Raw genomic sequence first — 19,986 nt, 5'->3', positions numbered from 1 at the left:
TATATGTAACATAGTACAATTTTTTTTAAAGTGAATTCCGAGGTTTTAAAGTACTTCTACATTCTAAGGAACGTCATGGGAAATATGCTTTGATGATTTATTAAAAAAGAGAGAGACTAAGCCAGGAAGATGAAGATATAATTTTTGATTTGACATACAAAGCCAAGCAGGTAAATTAAACTAGCTACCCAGCAAAAATTTCTCCTGCATTTTAAAGTAGTTCACTGGAAACAAGTTAATAATCTCAACAGAGCAGAATTCCCTTTGAAAATGTAATGCTGACATTTTTCCTGTAACTTTGTAATACGAATGAAATTGTTGTAGTCGTCGCCTGGAGCTTCGGAACAGGCTTTCATTTCAAGTGTTCTCAAAGTGTAGGTAAATTTCAACGGCGTGTCAAGGAAAGTAAATTCCGGACAAGAGGAAATTCAGTAAATAAATGTTGTATGAACCCTTGAAGAAAGTCAGAGATTTGTGTTATGGTCGATTTTATATTTTACTTTTTTGAATAAATATGTGTAACTTATCAATATCAATGTAGAGAAAGGCTTCTTTTATACGATAACCAAGCAATCTATGTCTGATAAGGACTTGTAATTATTTCTATGTAAAAATATCTATTGCCTGTTCAACCTTTCAAGCAATAAAACAAACTTAATTGCACGAAATGTACAACATGATTTACGTTTTAATCAAATGTCCAAACCAAGCAAAGATTGTATAGGGAGTGGTGCAATATGCACTTGCACATGCATATTTAAGAGAACGTTTTTGATCTTGATAACAAGATCAAATTTTCCTTTTACGGTCTTCACCCGGAAGAATGTGGGACTCCTGTCACAAGTTCGCCAGCCCAATAAAACCTCTATAGTGCGCCCTTCTTGCCATTTTGAATAGGGATTGAGCCAAAGGCCATATTTTCCATTGACTTAATGTTTAACAATAAGGAAGTTACCTTGAGAAATTCAGGGCTTTTTTAAATATAGTAATGCTATATCAACACTAGTAAGTGCAGTGAGAAACACACGAAGCTATCTATCGAGTCTGTTTCAAAGAAATAACAACGATGTGGTTGATTTGAGGTTGACTGTATTTTGATGATTTGTTTTTACAGGCGAAGGTGCTATTTTTAAGAAAGGTGAACTACCTATTGTCTAGGATTTTCATAAAAATTTTATCTTATTTTTACCTTAATAAGATATAGTTTTGGTGCAACTACTGGTTAAAATTTTACGAAACAGGTGTTTACATGTTTCACTTTCCATTACTTGTATTCTTTGATACAAATATTCATGCATAGTAGGCAAAATACTATGGGGTAACTTCTTCGTATATTACCTCACCAGAATTGATACAAGAAATTATTCAAAACCGTATAAAAATATTGAAGCTAACATTTAAATCTGAAAAGAAAATATTAACTTTTTAAATATTCAAATGTTAAAGATCCTCTTGAGTGTGCCAAGAAAACTTCAATTGTCTCTTTAAAAAGCGATTCAAAATTTTCAGTCTCAGGTGGCAATGGAACCTTTCAATTTGACGATTCGCTCTTAACCGAAGCTCGGTGCGCCGTCTCTTGAAAGGTAGAATAGCGAGATTACAGAAAGATATAGCATGTCCTTACTTATTTCGAACTTAGTTTTCTAGTAGCTTACTTTAGTAAAAAAAAAACAAAATGGACTATCTTGCTGAAGTTTTTATAGGAAATTAGTCAATGTTTACAAGTAATATGTGTGCACCACACACCTTGCAAACTTTAAGCCTGTGTGACTACCTAGCTCTGTCTGCCTCGGAAGGGAGCAGGAAAAAGTATAATGTATGTCTTTATTTTACATATTATATTACAGCGAGATATTAGCGAGGCTTAAACTTTAGGCTAACCTATTATTGCCTTATAATGTCGTGTCGGCGTGAAACGCCCTCGATGTACGAAGAGTATTATCTGTTTTATAATTAATTTGTAGATGGGGTGCGTGGAACGTTGGTAACAGAACGGGTGAGGGTGGGGGAGTCACGAGGAGGCTACGTGGGCGAGTCTGTAGTACATGGTAGTACGACTAAAAATCTACGTCGCGGTATTGTTGTGTCTACATAGGTCTGCGCAGGCGTGCGTCGCGAGTCCTCCTAGACCCGAGCGACCTCGAACTCTAAGGTAATATTGATAAACCGCAGAAAAATACCGTTTCTGCTAAGTGATAAGGACTAAGTACGTCAAATAATGTATATCGCTTTAAATATAATATTGGTATCTCTGTCAAAGTTTGCGAATTCCCGGTTGCGTTATCAGTTAGTGTCTGTGTTAAGTCCAGGTAACAGCATTTTCGATAAATATTCACGCTTAAATTTTAACCTTTTTTAGGAAACGCTTATATATATTTTTTTTTCTTCATTTCTCTGATCTTTTTACAATCATGTATACGGATTTCAGTTTAATAAGTTTACAATATTTTTTTTTTCATTTATATATTGAAGTAAGTACACGCAACAGGTGAGTGTTGCGTGTTCTGTTTGTTTAAAAGTATTGTAGTTGGATTGAAGCTTAAGATTTTACACTTCGCGTGAGATTAAAATATTTTGCATAAAATTATGATAAGAAATTCTTGTTAAGCTTTTAACTATGTTCTTGAAATTATTATTTATTTTATTTAATCATTACCTTCATCTTGATTACTCCCAAGAAGAACCTCGCTATTATGAAAACTTCCTTCTTTCATCATGGTATCAGGATCTTTTGGTAGAAAGACACCGTCGACTGTTGGGGCCGATGGAAAGCCAAGTATACCAGTATAAGAGTTCCACTGTTGTACTGAAATCGTCTTAGCATCGACACCTCGCATACAATCCATAACCAAGCTTGGATCAACTGGTAATAGGGTGCTATTGCAGCTGCAATCATCAACTAGGACTTTGCCAATGTCTTGGGCTCTCTCTCCAGTCATCCAACTCCAAGGAGCATTCAGTGTGCCAGACTGAAGAATACCCCTTTTAAACAATCCCTTCATCTCCGGTGAGAGCATGTGCAAACTAACACTACCACCTCCCGCAGACTCGCCAAATAATGTTATCAGTTCAGGATCTCCTCCAAAAGCTCTCGCGTTATCTTTGATCCAGCGAATTGCTAACTGCTGATCCCACAAACCCATGTTTCCTGGGGCTTCTTCACTCCCTGGTGAGAAATATTTATTCAAATACAAAAATCCAAACGCACCAACCCTATATTGCATGGAAGCCACAATAACATCACTGGAAGAAGCCATTATATCCGCTTTATACAAGTCAAGGGTGGCGGTCCCACTCATGTAACCACCACCGTATATCCAAACAAGTATTGGCACTTTCGGCCTCTCAGCTAGAGGTTTATCCTGATGGTGACGCACTCGGAGATGTTGAGGTACCCAAATATTCAAATATAAACAGTCTTCAGAAATATTTGTATTTGGGTTCCACATTTCTTCCCCTTCGAAGCCGGGGAAGTACTCGTATCTTTCTTGATAACAACTATTTGGCATGGCGGTGGCGTCAAGCACTCCATGCCACGGTTCAATGGGTACTGGTTTTCGGAACCTGAGAGGTCCTAGAGGTGGCTTAGCGAATGGGATACCAGTGAAGATATGCACTTCACGTCCCATTACAGTCTTAGCGTAGCCTCTGATGAGTCCACTTTTTGTTTCCACAATAAGGGGATCATTATGAAAATTCTTTGGAGCTTGACTAGTGGTAGGTGTCGTTTGAGTGGTTGATGTTGTCGTGTCATGGTGGTTCGCCCATGACCTGCTCCATACACTAGACACGAAAAAGCACAGCAATAGTTTTGTGAACATAATTTTTCTATAGCAGATCATCTTGTATATGTTGTGTTTTCCCATCAACGTGAATCTTCAAGATGTAATCGGAAGTAGTCTGCCAACTTTATGAGATTCTTGTTAAAACACATTTCTGGTTCACGGCAGTTTTAAACTGTTGTGTACCTGAAAACAAAAGAAATGAGGTTAGTTAAAAAAAATATTTTCATATCAGAAAAAAATAATCTTCAGTTTTTAAAAATACCAACAAAAATTTTGAGTGAGTTTTATGGTTCTAATTAAAATCTATGCAAATATAGTATGATAAAGGAACAGGTATTATTTATTTCATATGATTCATATTTTGCTTGTACCACCATTTTTTGTCCGCTCTTACAAAAGTAAAACATCACTTTAAGCTTATTTAAGAACTTCCAATAATAAATAAATATGTAAATCACTGAAAGACATGAAACAGTTCGCCGGTAGAATAAAAGCAATGAAGGATGCAAATATAATTGACGTTTAGATGAGAAAAGGACAAATATTACATAGTTTACATCATTCTATATAATGTATATATAGAATGATGTAAACTCGACAACATTGTAGAGTTTATTGTGGTCATATTTTCCGATAGCCGCTTGGAGAAATTGGCGCTAAAATGTGTATATTGTTTTATATTTGCTATGTAATAAGCATGCGTTGTGTAAAAGTAGGATACAAAATTCGACCTGACCCAACCATTGATCTTCTTCGTTCTCTCTAATTATTATTTTACAAAGGTTACGCCTACACAGGATGGCTTGGAATAGATAAAAATATAATTATTTTCCGTACGAAATTTTTTGCAGCATGTGAAGTGTAAAACTGAATGAAATATGGGACAAAAATAAAGAAACATATGATGGACAAAAAATAACATAAAAATTTATTCTCTTAACTCTTTCATTTATCATAACGCTCATTTTCTGCTTTACGAGGTAGAAACAGCTAATAGTATAGAAAATAATCTAAAGCCACGTACAACTGGGTGGTTGATTGATGATTGAGATTCAGTTTTATCAAAAATTAAAAGACCTCTGTATATTACTGCATATTCAGTACATTGTGTATAAAAAGGTATCATATCATATCACTCAAGGTATTCACAACCACGTGTTTGAAGATTCCAAAGAAAATTAAACATAAGCGCAACCAATCATTGTAATAATAAAAGATAATGATTTACGTCGTAATCGCGGTAATCACGCTAACGTGGTAACAAAACCACGGCCGAGCGTGATGTGCTGACAGCCATGCTTTAGGGGATTTGACGTAACGTAGCTGCAGGTTGCTCAACTGACAATTGTAATTACACACAAACAATATGTAATGTCCCTTTCAGGGATGAATACAGTGCTGAAAGGTATACTCGAAGGCAACATTTAGCTGGTTGTGATACACAAATATTGATAAGATGCTAGCTTCAGAGAAGAATACTAAATTTTTAACAAAAGCGAAACCTCCCAATATGAATGATTTACGTCGTAATCGCGGTAATCACGCTAACGTCGTTGCAAAACCACGACCGGGCGTGATGTGCTGACATCCATGCTTCAAGGGATTTGACAGCGGAGCTGGCTGCTGACACGTTACATTCCGCCATGTCGACAACACTAATGAGCTTCGGGTTACGAAATGAAGAAGCTGTGGAATTATAACCGTACGTAATTATGAAACGTATTAATTTATTTCTTTACAATTGAACTCATTAAAAAATATTCAATTTGCAACATAAAAAGATTTAACTTCCTTTTATTAAATGATTAATAAAATTAAATTAATGTCTTTAAGGTTTTCATTTCAGAGAAGAGACAGTTCAGATTCAAGACACCTAGTGAAAGATTTCTAGCCTATTGCCTAAGAGAGGAATCATAAATTTATAAGTATTTTTCTTAATACTTTTTAATCAACATTTTAGCTTTACCTTATATTTATGACATTTTATGAAGATCTGTATGAACATCGTTGGCCATATCTTAGAAGTCCTCTATGTTATACTTACGTCGTGTATATTTTACGGTCGAAATATTATAATTATAACTTTATAGTATTTAGTATACAGGAACATTTCTTGTTAAGACTATTTACAGTCACAATAATTAAATGCTTATATTCAACTGTTTCAAAGGGTTTAATAGCTGGAATGGTTAGCTGTGAAACATTACGAGGGGCCTGTCGATAGCACTAATGAATTTAGGGTCACAAATAAAGAGAGTACGTAATGTAACCCATGTCAAGGGTACTCGAAACCGACGAGCTTGCATGAAGAGAGTTATGAATGAGGATGAAATGAAAGAAGTATTCAGGAATATTCGCAAGTGAAAAGGTATCTTCCTACTCATCCGGGAAAGATGAATAATGTTATGTATGTACGTGTCAAATCTAATTGCCACTGTTAATATTTTTATAATTTCTTAATAAAACTACATCATAAATAAAAACTTCGGAAAAAAATAACCGCTAACATTTGCTGCTTTGTATGTTTATATAATCCCCATCGCCACCAATAATAAGGAGAAAAGATTAGTAGGTATGTTTGAAACGAATAAACTCAAAAATTTTTGGACTGATTTCACGAAATTTGGTACAGATTAAGAATTTCTGCGCAAAAGCTAGTGTTATATCAAAGATTAATTTAATTTCTTTTTCTCTAAATACCTTTAATGATATTTAGAGTAAACTTCTGAATTTTGATCAAAATGCGGCCAATGCTAATTAATGCTTTTGTAAATTTTAGATGCAAAACCCGATGTCTGTAATCATTCATATTTTTATTTGGGGTGCTTGCGTGTGGTATGATATTATCATTTGTAGAAAGGTTTTGTTTTGTTATTTCAATTACAACTCTATTTGATCAAGATGGATAAATAGTTGATTTAGGGGATTTGTCGCTATATTTGTCGCTTTATAACGAACTACGTTATAAAGCGACTACCTATACGTTTTTCTATGTACTTAATTATATCTAACTCCAAGTTTTAGCGTAAAAGAGATCCCATTGTACTGAAATGTGCTTATTTTATTCACTTTATTTCTCAAACATATTTTATTGCTTTTAAAATTCAGAGCAGGTTACGATTTTAACAATATAATCTATTGGCGAAAAATTGGGTGGTTAGCAATTCTTTTAAACAGATTATTTATAAAAGCTAAAACACTACTGTTTGAGTAAAAAAAATTAGCACAGAATTGGCAAAAAGATTTATATGAGTGGCAAGGGCTGGCAACAGAAATGAGGGCCACAATAAAGAAATTTCCATAAATAGTTGACATACGTGTGATTTACTGTTTGTTAGAACGCCCTTACATATGTGACTGTCAAGCAAAAAAGCTATGAATTTTAATAACATTATCATGATTAATTACAGGTTTGTTGTATGTATATCATATGACCTTATATGCATGTATGTATGCATGAAAAAAATATAAGCCCATCGGTTAGCTCATTTGGGAAGAATATTTGTAGCAAATTAAAACTCTTTGCGTTGCTCGAGGCCAACTGAGTCCTCTTAACAAAATTGTTCGTTTGTTTTGACTTAATGAAAACGTGAACTACATCGTTATGGACACCATAAAATAACTAACAGACAAAAATGATACAATCCGGGATTAAAAAAGGTTCTACTGTTGTACTGTCGTCAAAATGGTAAATCAATCACAATCAAATTGGTTGTTCCTGAGTGGATTGGTCGGGAGTCGGAAAGTAATGGTGCTACTGACGGATTGATGCGCGGCGATATCGATGGAAAACTTTCATTGCTTTTATTGATGATACGTTGATAGTGATTTGCTGTCAACTTAGACAGCAAACCTCATCATCTGGTAAAGAAATCTGTGACAATATTCCATATTATTTAAAAGGGAAATTTACCTTTTTATAGGGTGTGCTGAGTGGTGGGTTTCTATTGAAACATATAGCAGCGGTTTTTTTTTTTTACTTTATACCGATCAACCTCTTTATATGCGAAAAATAATAACTTTTTGCTATTTGTTTTTAATGAATCCTTATCAGTTAAATCGTTAAATCATACTGTGAAAATTTAACCAATACGTATTCATTATATATAATGTTTTCTTTAACAAAAAGTGTCAATTATCCACATTAAGTAAGTACTACTATTACAAACTATATTTTTTGGGACTGATGTCGGTCAAAGCAATTTTTATCTGAAAAAAGAAACTGCTATCAACACATACGAGTTTTTCACTGAACGTTACTGCGAAACCGACCGTTATTTGTCCCCGGTGCCCGATTGGGTGCCCGATGAAATAATGATCACTCGGAATGTGGGTTCACATCGGGAAAAGCGCCCTCGGACGTGAATTGATGATAAGTTTCGATCTACAATCTGTTGAATGCTAGCCGAAATTCATTGGAAGGGATTTGGTCGAGTGTAGATCGATTTTGTCAAATATAACGCCTGTGGGTCACTGAAATACCTACTCATGTAGTTATTTCTTTTAGGAATAATTTCTAGAGATTTTTTTTATGTATAATTAAATAAGTTCTGTTAACTACAACGTACAAAAGTTCTGTTAAGTACAATAATGTTACCTACTCTACGTTTTACGGCCTCAAAACGTAGAATAGGTAACGTTATTGTAAATTTATTGTTACTAGGATATGTCTTTAGCAATTACCAAAATAAATTCTGACCATTGAATTCAAAAGATTCAGGGAATAATTTTTTCTTTTCACAAATATTGCAATATTATCTGCATTACCTATCCACATTTATACATGACCAAAAGACCAATGACTACAAGCCAATACAATAATATTTTAGCCCTGAGATGTGTTTACACTCCTAACAAAGCAAACAGCTGAAATTATGTTTAGAAACAGCTAAAAAGTTTAAAGTTAATTTGTTAATTATTATTTGTAGTGGGTTGTAAATATAATTAATAAAAATAATAATAAACCAGCAATGTGCGCTTCCTCTTTGAATCTGGATTTTCCTTTTTATTTTGGACGGTTGGAAAAAATCCCGACTGAGAGAAGTCCGCCATTGTACATATTCTTCAAAATCCAATAACTGTTCTGTAATTTGTTATATTTCTTTTTATGTGCAATAAAGAACAAACAAACAAACAAAAATGTCATCAAAAACGTTTAACTTTTTTTATATAAAATCGAAAAATGAAAATTCTTTTAAACCTATGAAATCGCATATATATCTTTTTCATTTCATTTCCACTTTTCTTTTTACGTGTCTTTATTTTTCATTCAATCCCTGTTTTGTCAACAAAATTGAACTTCTCAAGTTATAACTTATAATCGAGTTCCTGACACTCAAGTAGATTTTCTGAAAACATCAATTAAGTCTCCATTGAATCACAACCTTATCTCAACTCAAATGCTGCTTCAACTTTTTATTTACTTTCTGTCATCAATGTTATTTGTTTGTTTTTACACGAACGTAAATTACGATTACCGATATTTTTTTCACCACACTTTTAATTATTGTCTTAATATTGAATTAGAAAACTAAATATAATTTTGAGCTGGTCGTCTTTATAAGATATGTAGAAGATAGATAGAATTTAAACAAAATGACAAAAATAAACTAAACTGATAAATACAAAAGACTAAGAGTTTTAAAAAGATTTTGTTTAGCGGTAACATTCTTAAGACAGCAATAAACTGATTACAGTAAATTAAATATACATTTATGCCCAAGAGTGATGAAATGATTACGATAACAAACAAAGCAGAAAATGAAATGACTTCTCTGTTTTTCTATATTCTATTCAATACTTTCTTTCATCGCATAAATTGAAGGCCTTACGCGACACGTGTAAACTTATTTTGTTCTGGGGTCAAAATAACGAGGTTTCCGTGCGAGGAATACTGTGCCAGGCAGCGTAAAGACTACCGTTGATAACTGGTAAAGAATTGGATATTAAGAGTAACGTTTGTCTCTGAAGGTCTTTTCTCTCATGAAAGTGTGTTTCGGATTTCATCAGCTTTTGACCTTAAAGCTTGGAGTGAGCTTAAGAAGAATTATGACAAGTGATTGTGGCAAGTGCTCTGCATACCCCTCCGGGAAAGAGGCGTGATTTTATGTATGTATGTATGTTCAATTTATTTTTCGTAATATGTTCCGGTTGTTCCAAGTTGCAGTCCCTGAAGCCTGACGAAAGGAGTGGGAAGTGCGACCGGGAAAGTGGAACGGATTTTCTAAAATGATCATCAAGTGCATAAATACACATTTTGTACTATATCGTCCATTTTAAGCAAACTAATCATCGTACACCAACTCTAAATTAAACTGTTCAGAACTTGAGCCCATTAAGGGAGCAATAAATAAATTCTGATCATGCATATCACAGTATGCTATAGTGTTGTCGGGATCAGCCAGTCTCGGGAGAGCAGTCTCTCTGTAAATTAACTTAAGGTTACTCTGTATGCAGACTGTCGCGTCATCTAACGAGGTCCCGAGGTCCGAGACCCAAGTCGCGCCCTCTACAACATTGAAGAACTTTGATACTATACAAATAAAGCTCGTGTTTTACTTCAACATCTTTATTTAATTCTTCCATACTAATGTATTAATGACTTCCAATGTCATTAAAATAAAGAGAAATTCAGTACAAGGACACTAATTATTTCTAGAGAAATTTCTTCCAGCAGGCCCACGGCAGGAAAGTGCAAAGAAAGACATTGGCTTGTGTACATAATAATAAAGATATAAACTTACATAAACATTAATTAGGATATAATCTTACATGCAGTCGAATTTATAAACTTCTTTATCTTAAAGAGACTTATAGCATGTTGGCATTATGGAGTGGTCCCAACTCTACGTATCGGAAACCGCACAGCTCATTAATTAAGATTGTTGTAAGTTCTAGAAGCCTTCTCTATAGAAATAGTCTCCAACTTACGACATATTGCTAGTAAATTTTCCGAGGGTCCCGTTAGGCTTACCATTGTCCCGGACCCTCCGGATGTAGTACATTTTGTAGCATTATAATAACATTTTAGTTAAGCGACTAATTAGCGGAATGTCTGTTCTCTACCTTGTTTTATTTGGTCCGAGGAAGTAATAGAAGTTAAACAATAGGTACTTGTTTTTTTTTGATAATCTGAGCGAGAGATTTTATAAATCATATTGCAAAGGTGAAATAAAATTCTCCTCGTTAGAAAATTATCTTTTGCATATTTTGCTGCATGAAATACATATATGAGAAGCTGTTAGAAAATATTTTTCTATTTTGCACGCTTTTATAGACGGTGTCGCGCAAACGTCCAATCAAATAATGCTATCGGTATTTTAATAATACCTGTTAACAGTTCAGTTCACTGTTGATATATACAAGATTTATATTTATATACACTTTTTATACATTTTGTGTCTTTTTACGCCTATACATGGTTCCGATTGACTTAGACAGTCAATGGCCGAGAAGTCCTATGCGTTCGATAACCTTTTCCATGGTTCGAAATCCACCTTGCCGCCATGTATATACCATTTCGAACAATGACATTTTTTTTTAGACACAGTCCATTTTCACATTCAGGCAACTGAATATTTTACCATATTTCAATCCTGATAAGGTTGCCCTACCGAGTCGCGAAAGTCAAACAAAAGTCACTTTGAGTAATAAGCTGACTCCGAATTCATGGTCATGGGTTCCCTAGGGACAACACGATGCGGAAAACTCATTGAAAGAGTAGTTATTTACTAACACAACGGCTAACATGAAGTCAAACGGAAAAAAAGAGAACCGTTTACAAAGAAATAAGATCATTTATAAACACTATAAGCGTCTCTTTTATGGGATGGCAGTCGCAGATGTACGTCGCGAACATTGGGTACATTGAGAACGAGATTCGAATACTCAAGCCATCTTACACCCTTTTTATATTGACTACCTATATACCTACATTTTTCATTACATAACTTGCCATAATTATCAATGACAGGATCTCACTTCGTCTATATTTAAAAACTCTAAAGTATAATAGATTAATTTTTAAAAGAATAAAAATTATTCATAACGCATTGGTTGCAAGCACTAGTTTGACCTCAATCTTGCGGTAACCTGACAATTGTACCCGTGACCGCACGCACAGTAGGTCGGAGTAGAGTAGGTAGACTGGAAAATATCAGATCTCGCTGCCACTTCCAGTCCATAAAACGATGTTTAATAAGCCAAGTTCAAATTAAGATTGGGATAATTTTTTTAAGGAGAAAGGCTAGCAACCTTACACTATTTGAATCTGAAGTCCATAATTAAGCCAGAAATTTCAGTCTTTTCAAGACCGTTGGCTCTGTCTACTCCGCAAGGGATAAAGACGTGATTAAATGTATATATTGCAATCTTATGAGATAATTATTAATTAGATATAGACTCCAGTTTGCGTATATTTTTTTATTGTTTCAGTAGTTTTTGATTTTCAGTTCGATAATTCTATGCTTTTCAAGTTACTTTACATTAAAAAAAATCTATTGAAACGTGTATATTTCAAATGGTCACCAAGCCGCAGTTCAGAAAATAAAACCTACTATTACTGAACATAAAACTACATTAGGGATAAAATAACACGTTTCCCCCATAATTAAACAGCATTTTCTTGATAACAACCAAACAACGATGTCTGTTGCTTGTTCTTTTTGTAAGCACTAAATATGATGTTGGTGTGTCCAAAGCTTAATTCGGTATTGCTAACTTTTAACAATTAGCGTCAATCTTACGTCAAGCGTCAGAAAAAAGCAGATAAAGTCACTGAAGGCGGCTTAGGGTTGGGAAAAGAGAGGCGCGGGGTGGGCAGACGGCGCGCGCCGCTCAATAAATCGATGGGCCAACAATTCTATGCGGTGGCGACCTTGGGCGCTTGCAACCTGCAAGACACACCCCCGCCCCACTTCTCAAGTTCATTGCCAAGTCTTATCACGTGATAATGACAAACCGACCTAATTTGCAGCAACGCGCATCCGACATGCCACTTAAACAGCGCCCACGCAGTCGCCAATTGTTTGGATCCCAAATGAACGAACTTCACTTTGCTCTCAAGATTTAATCTCTCACTCGATACTTTAATTTTATTGAAAGCTCAACATTTTCTGATCTTTGGCCAAAGTTAAATTAAAGTCTAAAAGAAGAATAACATAAAAGTTATATAAGCTTGTTACGGGTTTAATCAGATTGGATGGATAAGCCGTAGTATAAATTACCGATATAAATACAGCACAGAAATTAGATTCTTTGACTACATACTATAATATATTTACATTATACTTTAACATACACATACAAGCATTTCATCACGTCTATATCCCTTGCGGGGTTGACAGAGCCAACAGTCCCGAAAAGACTGAAAGGCCACGTTCAGCTGTTTGGCTATAGATACTCGTATATTAAATAAGTATAAATGCTAGTTACTCGGTCTAGTACGCTTAAGGTCTTAACAGCACTCTTGCTTCGAGGCGTGCAGTCTTGAAGGCCTGTTTCTCTTCACTTGTTTCGAAAAGACCTAAACCCGAGACATTAAGTAGGGCTTTAATTTGGTCAGTCTAATACAGTGGAGTTCTCCCGCAAGTCCTAGCTGCTTTCACCACCCTAAAACACCACACAGGTATCCGTTCAGGCGATTTCGTGATTAAAATTCAATATTTCAAGACTATTCGTGCATGTCTTGAACATGACATGGATCGATACCTATTGGGATGATTGTCACCGCGAGGCACTAAGTAACTTGCAAACTTTCTCCAAGTCGGGATTAGTTTTATGTACTTTTGAAAATATAAACACGCCGTCTTGGCAAAGTTTGCGGAGTTCTGTTTCAATCTCGTTTTTCTAACTATACGAAAAATATGTAAATATGAAATAACAATATTGAAGAGAGAAAATACGGGTTTGAATATTTGGATCAATCTTAAATTTTCAAAAACAATACACACGGAGAAAGAAATTTAACTTAGTTTTTGGATTCAGTCTCCTGTTTTTATTTTGGTTATGTGATTTCAAATAGAGCTGAATCTGACTTCGGTATTTCTTTTTGTGAATGTCATACAAGGCAACAAAAGATATTCAAAATACAAACAAGGCGAAAAACATTACCTAACAAAGCTTTTAAATATCAATTCTTCGATAGAACTAAAAAAAATTTTTTTTTTGGTTTTATTTAATATAAATCTAAAAAACGCTTTTAATTTAGATTAAAATGCATAACTATGTAAACCAATGTGATTTCCAATCGGAAACAAATTGAGTGCTTTAGTGCCACAACCACAAATTAATACATCGATGCACTGGACTAGAGTCATGAATTATTTAGGATTTGAAATCCGAAATATACCAGCATATTGATCAATATAGTTAAGTCATATAAATTTTACTAGCTTTTTGTGCAGCTCCAGTCGCGTTATACTACAATTCCCGTTTTTCCGTTGCCGTAGAAATTCCCAAATACTGACATACCTACAATATTTCACGGTCCAAAATAAATTTGACACCAATTTCCCCAAAATCTGGTTTAAGTTTAAAGATAAAAATCAAGAAAACTTACTTTCACATTTATAATATTAATTAGCATAGGGATTACCAGGTAATAAACTCACACATATGATATTACCTGCTGATACAAATGATGGTAATATTTGTATCAGCAAGTAATATCATATTTGTTTATCAATAGTTTATTCCAACTTTTTTAAATTATTCTACTCATATCATATAAACGAATTCATTGCTATTAACTAAACCTGTTCATTTCTACCCTATTGGGGTCAGTGGGGTGTAATCTTCAACGTAATATCCCGATTAGTGTGATACGTGCGTAAATCTCGTTAATGCCTTTATGGCACACTATAACGATAGGATTATTGTGCCAGGTAATTCGCGAACATCATACGTTTGTAAAGAGGAATGTGATTTACTTTGAATCATCCATCTATTTTTTTTTTTTTCATCCATTTTTATTTTATTTTATTTACCTAAGAGGTTCCACGATTTTACGAAAATTTTAACAACACCATTTTTGCTACAGTTTTTTTTTTAACTAAAAAGAAATCAGAATTATAATGATCGGTTTTTGATGTGTGCAATCTTTTAGCACGTGACAACTGACACAAATTACGTTTTTTTCTTCGCTACTAGACCAACATTAATGCTTGCACTAGATGAAGTGGGCATATGCTAATATCTCGAGAACTACATACAAGACACGGTTAAAATGTTGTTGGTACCTAAATAGATACAGAAGCACTTACTCAATGAGAATATTATAATAAAATAAATAGATATTATTTTCTTTATTCTTATTAGGTAGGAGCAAAAAAAATCTCGTTTAATTTCAATATGAGGATCTTACGATCTTTCCCAGGAAACCTAAATGGTTCGGATTAAGGCTGTCTTGAAGTCTCGTAACGGAACTTAATTATTTCTGAAACAGAGCTGAACCTAAGTGCTCAAATTTACGTCCCGGTATCAATTTCTTGGTTAATTTTTCTTACAAATAATTGCTGCTATGAATCAAATTAATTACTGGGCTTGGAGGGTGCGTTGTGATTACTAATTTCTTGGATCACGCGAAACAAGCAAGCCTGGTTTGAATACTAATTCACTGTTGCTTTTAGTTTTGTCATTTTTATTGACTATGACAATATCGACTTTTAAGTATCATTAGCATCAGAATTCTAGTCATACATATAATCACGTCTCCATCCCTTACGAGGGAGACAAAACCAACAGTCAACAACGCGAATTATACGAAACTTTAACACAATAACCGTAATCGCCTTTGACAATATACTCGTCAATGTTAATTTAGTCAAGCATTTAGTCATGCAAAATAATGGTTCTGCACAAAATGTCAGTAGTCTGAATTCCAATCCTGGATAGGGACTTATTTAGGTCTAAAGATTTTTCGGTTGACCTTTATGGCAGCGACTTGCATCATGTAACCTCACTTATTCTAAACAAAATAATTTATCGATTTCGACAGAATATTGCCTGCAGGGCTCTAGCTTGCATATTCTGGAAATAACCTGTTTTGCATTTAGATCAGATATTTTAAGCTAAAACCGTCCTTCGGAGCTGCCCCGGATGGAAATAGAAACAAGGCCGGCTTGGACTAGGTGAGAGGACGCAATGTCATTTATATTTCATCCAATAATAACCTGGCGTGTTGTGCCTTCACGCAGGCAACATGTCATATAAAACCCTTCAAGGATTTAGCAAATAAAAATATACTTATCCTCCTTAACGTCTTACCTCTACACGCGTATATAGAGCTTAACGGTTAAAACATACCCACAAAGAATTATGCGGTAAACCCTCGCAATATTTTTTACTTCATTTTTCTTCGAAGGTACGGCGTAAAACACATACATACGTTTGATATTTTGAAAGAAAATCTATGGGAATATTCAATAACGAAAAGGTTTTATAACTTAGGCTTCATAACTAGAATATTTGATTACATATTTTTTACTTTTATGTAACTCAAAGTGTCGCCTCAAAGATAAGCTTATTTTCAATCTCGAATAAAGTCTGTAAAGTATCAATTACATTTATAAATTGAGATAAATTAAGCGGTCAGTCGGTAATTAATAGTAATTATCTAAACACAAACTCGGTTTACACGATCACCTTGTGTCTCAACTCGCAAGCAATAAACAAAATAAACTTAACTCTACATACTCGTACATATATCGCTGTGCAAGAGTAACCAACACGACAAACCGTTTGTTCTCGAAAAACGTGATCAACGAAAACCATGTTGTATTAATAAGTATTAAATGAGAATAGAATTATAAACATAACAGATACTTCATAAACATATAAATGAACTCAAAATTATAAAAAAAAACTGAAATATTTAATAAACTTATTCTTCAGTGAAGATACGTGTGTCAATGTTGAAAAACGCCTGTTATTTTTTATATTTTAAGAAAAAAAAAAACATACTGTTACTACACTAGCATCAAAATAAAATCAAATAAAATATATACCAAATAGTAACTTACAATAGAATGGAAAAATGTTTATAAAATGGGATTATAACCTATTTTTAATTGGCTATTGCTCAGCAGCGAAAGTCGGTACGGGGCGGCCGAAACGGCACGAAATGTATAAGTATTATACATTTATAAATAGTTTATTATATTTTTACCACCAAATATTCTACGGAAGAAATACATTGTGAAATCCACTATGGCAAAAATAATCACGCCGCGAAATAAGCAACTTAGGTAAATGAACTCGAATTATAACACATTTTCAATAAAAATTCAAATATCCTCCCCATCGGTGCGAGCTGGATTATTTATTATACATATAAAGAAAGCATTATAAATTAATAAGTAAAAACAGAATAAATACGTGGAACACAAATAATCTAAAATAATATTTTTCCTGCAAAATATTCATAGTTGGAAACACATATTCAATATGCACTGCTGTAAAAAAATTAATCCAAACAATAAAATCAGTGTTTAAAAAAGCTAACAGACCACCAAAAACTTGAAATCGAATCGAAAAATGTAAATAAAATCGAGTTATAACATATTTTCAATTGGCATATCCTGCTCAGTGGCGCGAGCCGATGCGGGGCGGCGGAAGCGACGCGAGCTGGATTCATTCGAATAATTCAATTAAATCTATCGAGCTTGGCATTCCCGCCCCACAGCTGTGAGCGGCGCTAGGGATGCTTTACAAGGTTTTAATAACTTGAATCGACTTCAAATGTCATAAAGGAGATAAATTTATATTTGAATGTTAAAATTTCTTTCATACTATTTCTTTGAAATTCCAGTTACTGACTACAATTTGACTAAATTTATTACGGTTTACTATTATGATATTTGTTAAATACAAATATTTGATATAAAAAAATTTTTGGAAATCTGTCAATAAAAACAATCAAAGAAACCTTCATTAATGTGAGGTAGAAAGAAACCCCTAAAATGCTTTAAATTATTTTATTTTAAAAAATTAACTATCTATGCAACATTAAAACCTTGAACAAATGCACTTATCGAATCTGCACTAAATATATATGAATCCCTGTCTAAATAACTACATAAATACTCTTTTTGTAAGTTCTCGTTATTATTTCAAAAGTGTGTACCACATAATGGAAACCTATCAACTACGCCAGCCTAATTTACCTTTGTTGTAATTGAGTGTTATTTGTTAAGTCTGTTGGTTCCGTATACGTCTCACTACAAATAATTACGGCGATTATTTGCTTTTAAAGTAATTGAGCGTGATTGTTACAACAATTTGTAGAAGATTTTCTAATACACTATAAAATAAAATCAATATTTGGGACATACTTATACGGTAAGGGACATTTTGTTGACAGCATAATATGTATAGTAAATAGAACACTTTTATGTAAAATAGCTTTTAAATAAACTACTAATACAATATCTGTCTATCTTCAGGTTTTATCTGCAGAACTTATTTTGAAAGCGGATTCAAAAGCTATACAAAGCAGGCTATAGGTAATTTTACAAAATGGATTTATAACCTCCTTTTCTATCATATAAGTATTAGCACTAAACCTATACTAACCTATTATTTATATAAGAATAAATATGTTCATAACTATTATCCCTTTATTGCACATATCTTTATTTATTAACTATATAGGTGAAGTTAACCAGTAAAGTAAGAGTGGAAAAGTCGAGGCAAACCCCTTACACAATTTAATCAAAGAACTTACTGCCATCAATACGTCGCTAATACCTTGATACCTAGGCTTTCTACCTATACCTAGAGTCTAGATAGCTAGAAAACAATTTGCTAATGGACTGCAGAGCCATCCAGGGTTAAGTAAATAAAGTTCTTAGAAATATTCGATTTCTTACTTTTTTAAAAACCGCAAAGAGTACTTTTACGAGTACAAAATATACTAAACAAAGAGTATTTGGTTAAAGCATTATTATTTTTGACAAGACTTACATTACGAGATTCTTACTCAACGTATATAGATAGGTAAACTTGTAAGATTTAAATAGATAAAAACATCCAAGACCAAGGAAAATAAGAGAAAGTTCGTTGCACATCATGCCTGGTCGGAATTCGAACCTGGAACCTCAGATGTCACAGACAAGCGAGCTATCGGTGAGCCTCAAACGCCGAATGACCGTTAAAATACTTTAATTTTTTATACTGTAATTTCTTTATTTTTATATTAAAAAAGAACATCAATCAAAATAAATGAAAGTTTTCCATCGACGTGAGCACATCCCTATCGGTTCGGAGTGTGAACGTGTGATGAATGTGGAGACAACACCAACTAGCTGTGTGTCACGTGATGTGTCATCACATCATAATTATCACAACGTCTGAAAACACTTCTCGGACTGTATCTTGCACCTTGCAACAAGAAACAAAATAGATTTTTGTTTTATAATAAAATAGGTAGATACTTATCAAACAAGAGTTACCAATTGATTACGATACGATATTAATCAAATTGAAATATTACTCTTTATAGAAGTATGATGCTTCAGCAGAGATTAAATACATACATACATATGATCACGTCTATATCCCTTGCGGGGTAGACAGAGCCAACAGTCTTGAAAAGACTGAATTAAAATTAATCCAAAATCTTGTTAACCATTAAATTTGTGAACATTCAAAGAGACTTGCATAGGTACATAAATAATCACGCAACGTGAAAGTTTTGAAGTATTAACAGACTACCACTTATTTATCAAAATTCGTTTAAAGTAAAAAGAAACCAAGTAACGATAACATTGAGAGAGAAATAATAAATAATTCCCATCCTGAAAAAATGGTCAGTCAAGATCTCGAGTTCAGAAAGTGTCTAATGGTAAGCTTCATTGTTACAAAGCTTTGAGATTTAATTAAAAGCAGGATAAGCTCTTTAAGTTGCTAATTAAACAAGACTATGAAAAATCTTCCACCACTTAAAGCGGAAGGGCACCGTATTTTTCTTGGGCTAAATGAATTGCTTTCCTCTCTGATTCTTTGTAATATACTGTGCTGACGAAAAACGTTTAAACAAAAATTTTATACAAAATTTAAAAACGGGAGATATTTTATATTTATGGGGCACTGAGAAAGAATATTCTATTTTAACAAGAGTAATAAGTACGTTTATTTGTGTCAGTAAATGTTAATGTTATAATATAACATTAGTTCTATTTTAAAGGCTTCTTATACAAAGTTA

The 19,986-nt window shown here is 33.7% G+C and overlaps 1 protein-coding gene across 1 annotated transcript in view; it reads right to left on the bottom strand.

Annotated features, from left to right (window-relative positions):
* LOC106134693 (acetylcholinesterase) overlaps window positions 1–19,986 on the bottom strand; it is a 53,143-nt gene that overhangs the window by 19,986 nt on the left and 13,171 nt on the right. The window contains exon 2 of the mRNA XM_013334797.2: window positions 2,657–3,968. Within this exon, the coding sequence (XP_013190251.1) occupies window positions 2,657–3,866 (1,210 nt within the window). The 5' untranslated portion in view covers window positions 3,867–3,968. The remainder of the gene's footprint in view (window positions 1–2,656; window positions 3,969–19,986) is intronic.

This window comes from Amyelois transitella, chromosome 9 (genome assembly GCF_032362555.1).
Source record: "Amyelois transitella isolate CPQ chromosome 9, ilAmyTran1.1, whole genome shotgun sequence".
NCBI lineage: Eukaryota > Metazoa > Arthropoda > Insecta > Lepidoptera > Pyralidae > Amyelois > Amyelois transitella.
This window is presented reverse-complemented; position numbering and strand designations above follow the sequence as displayed.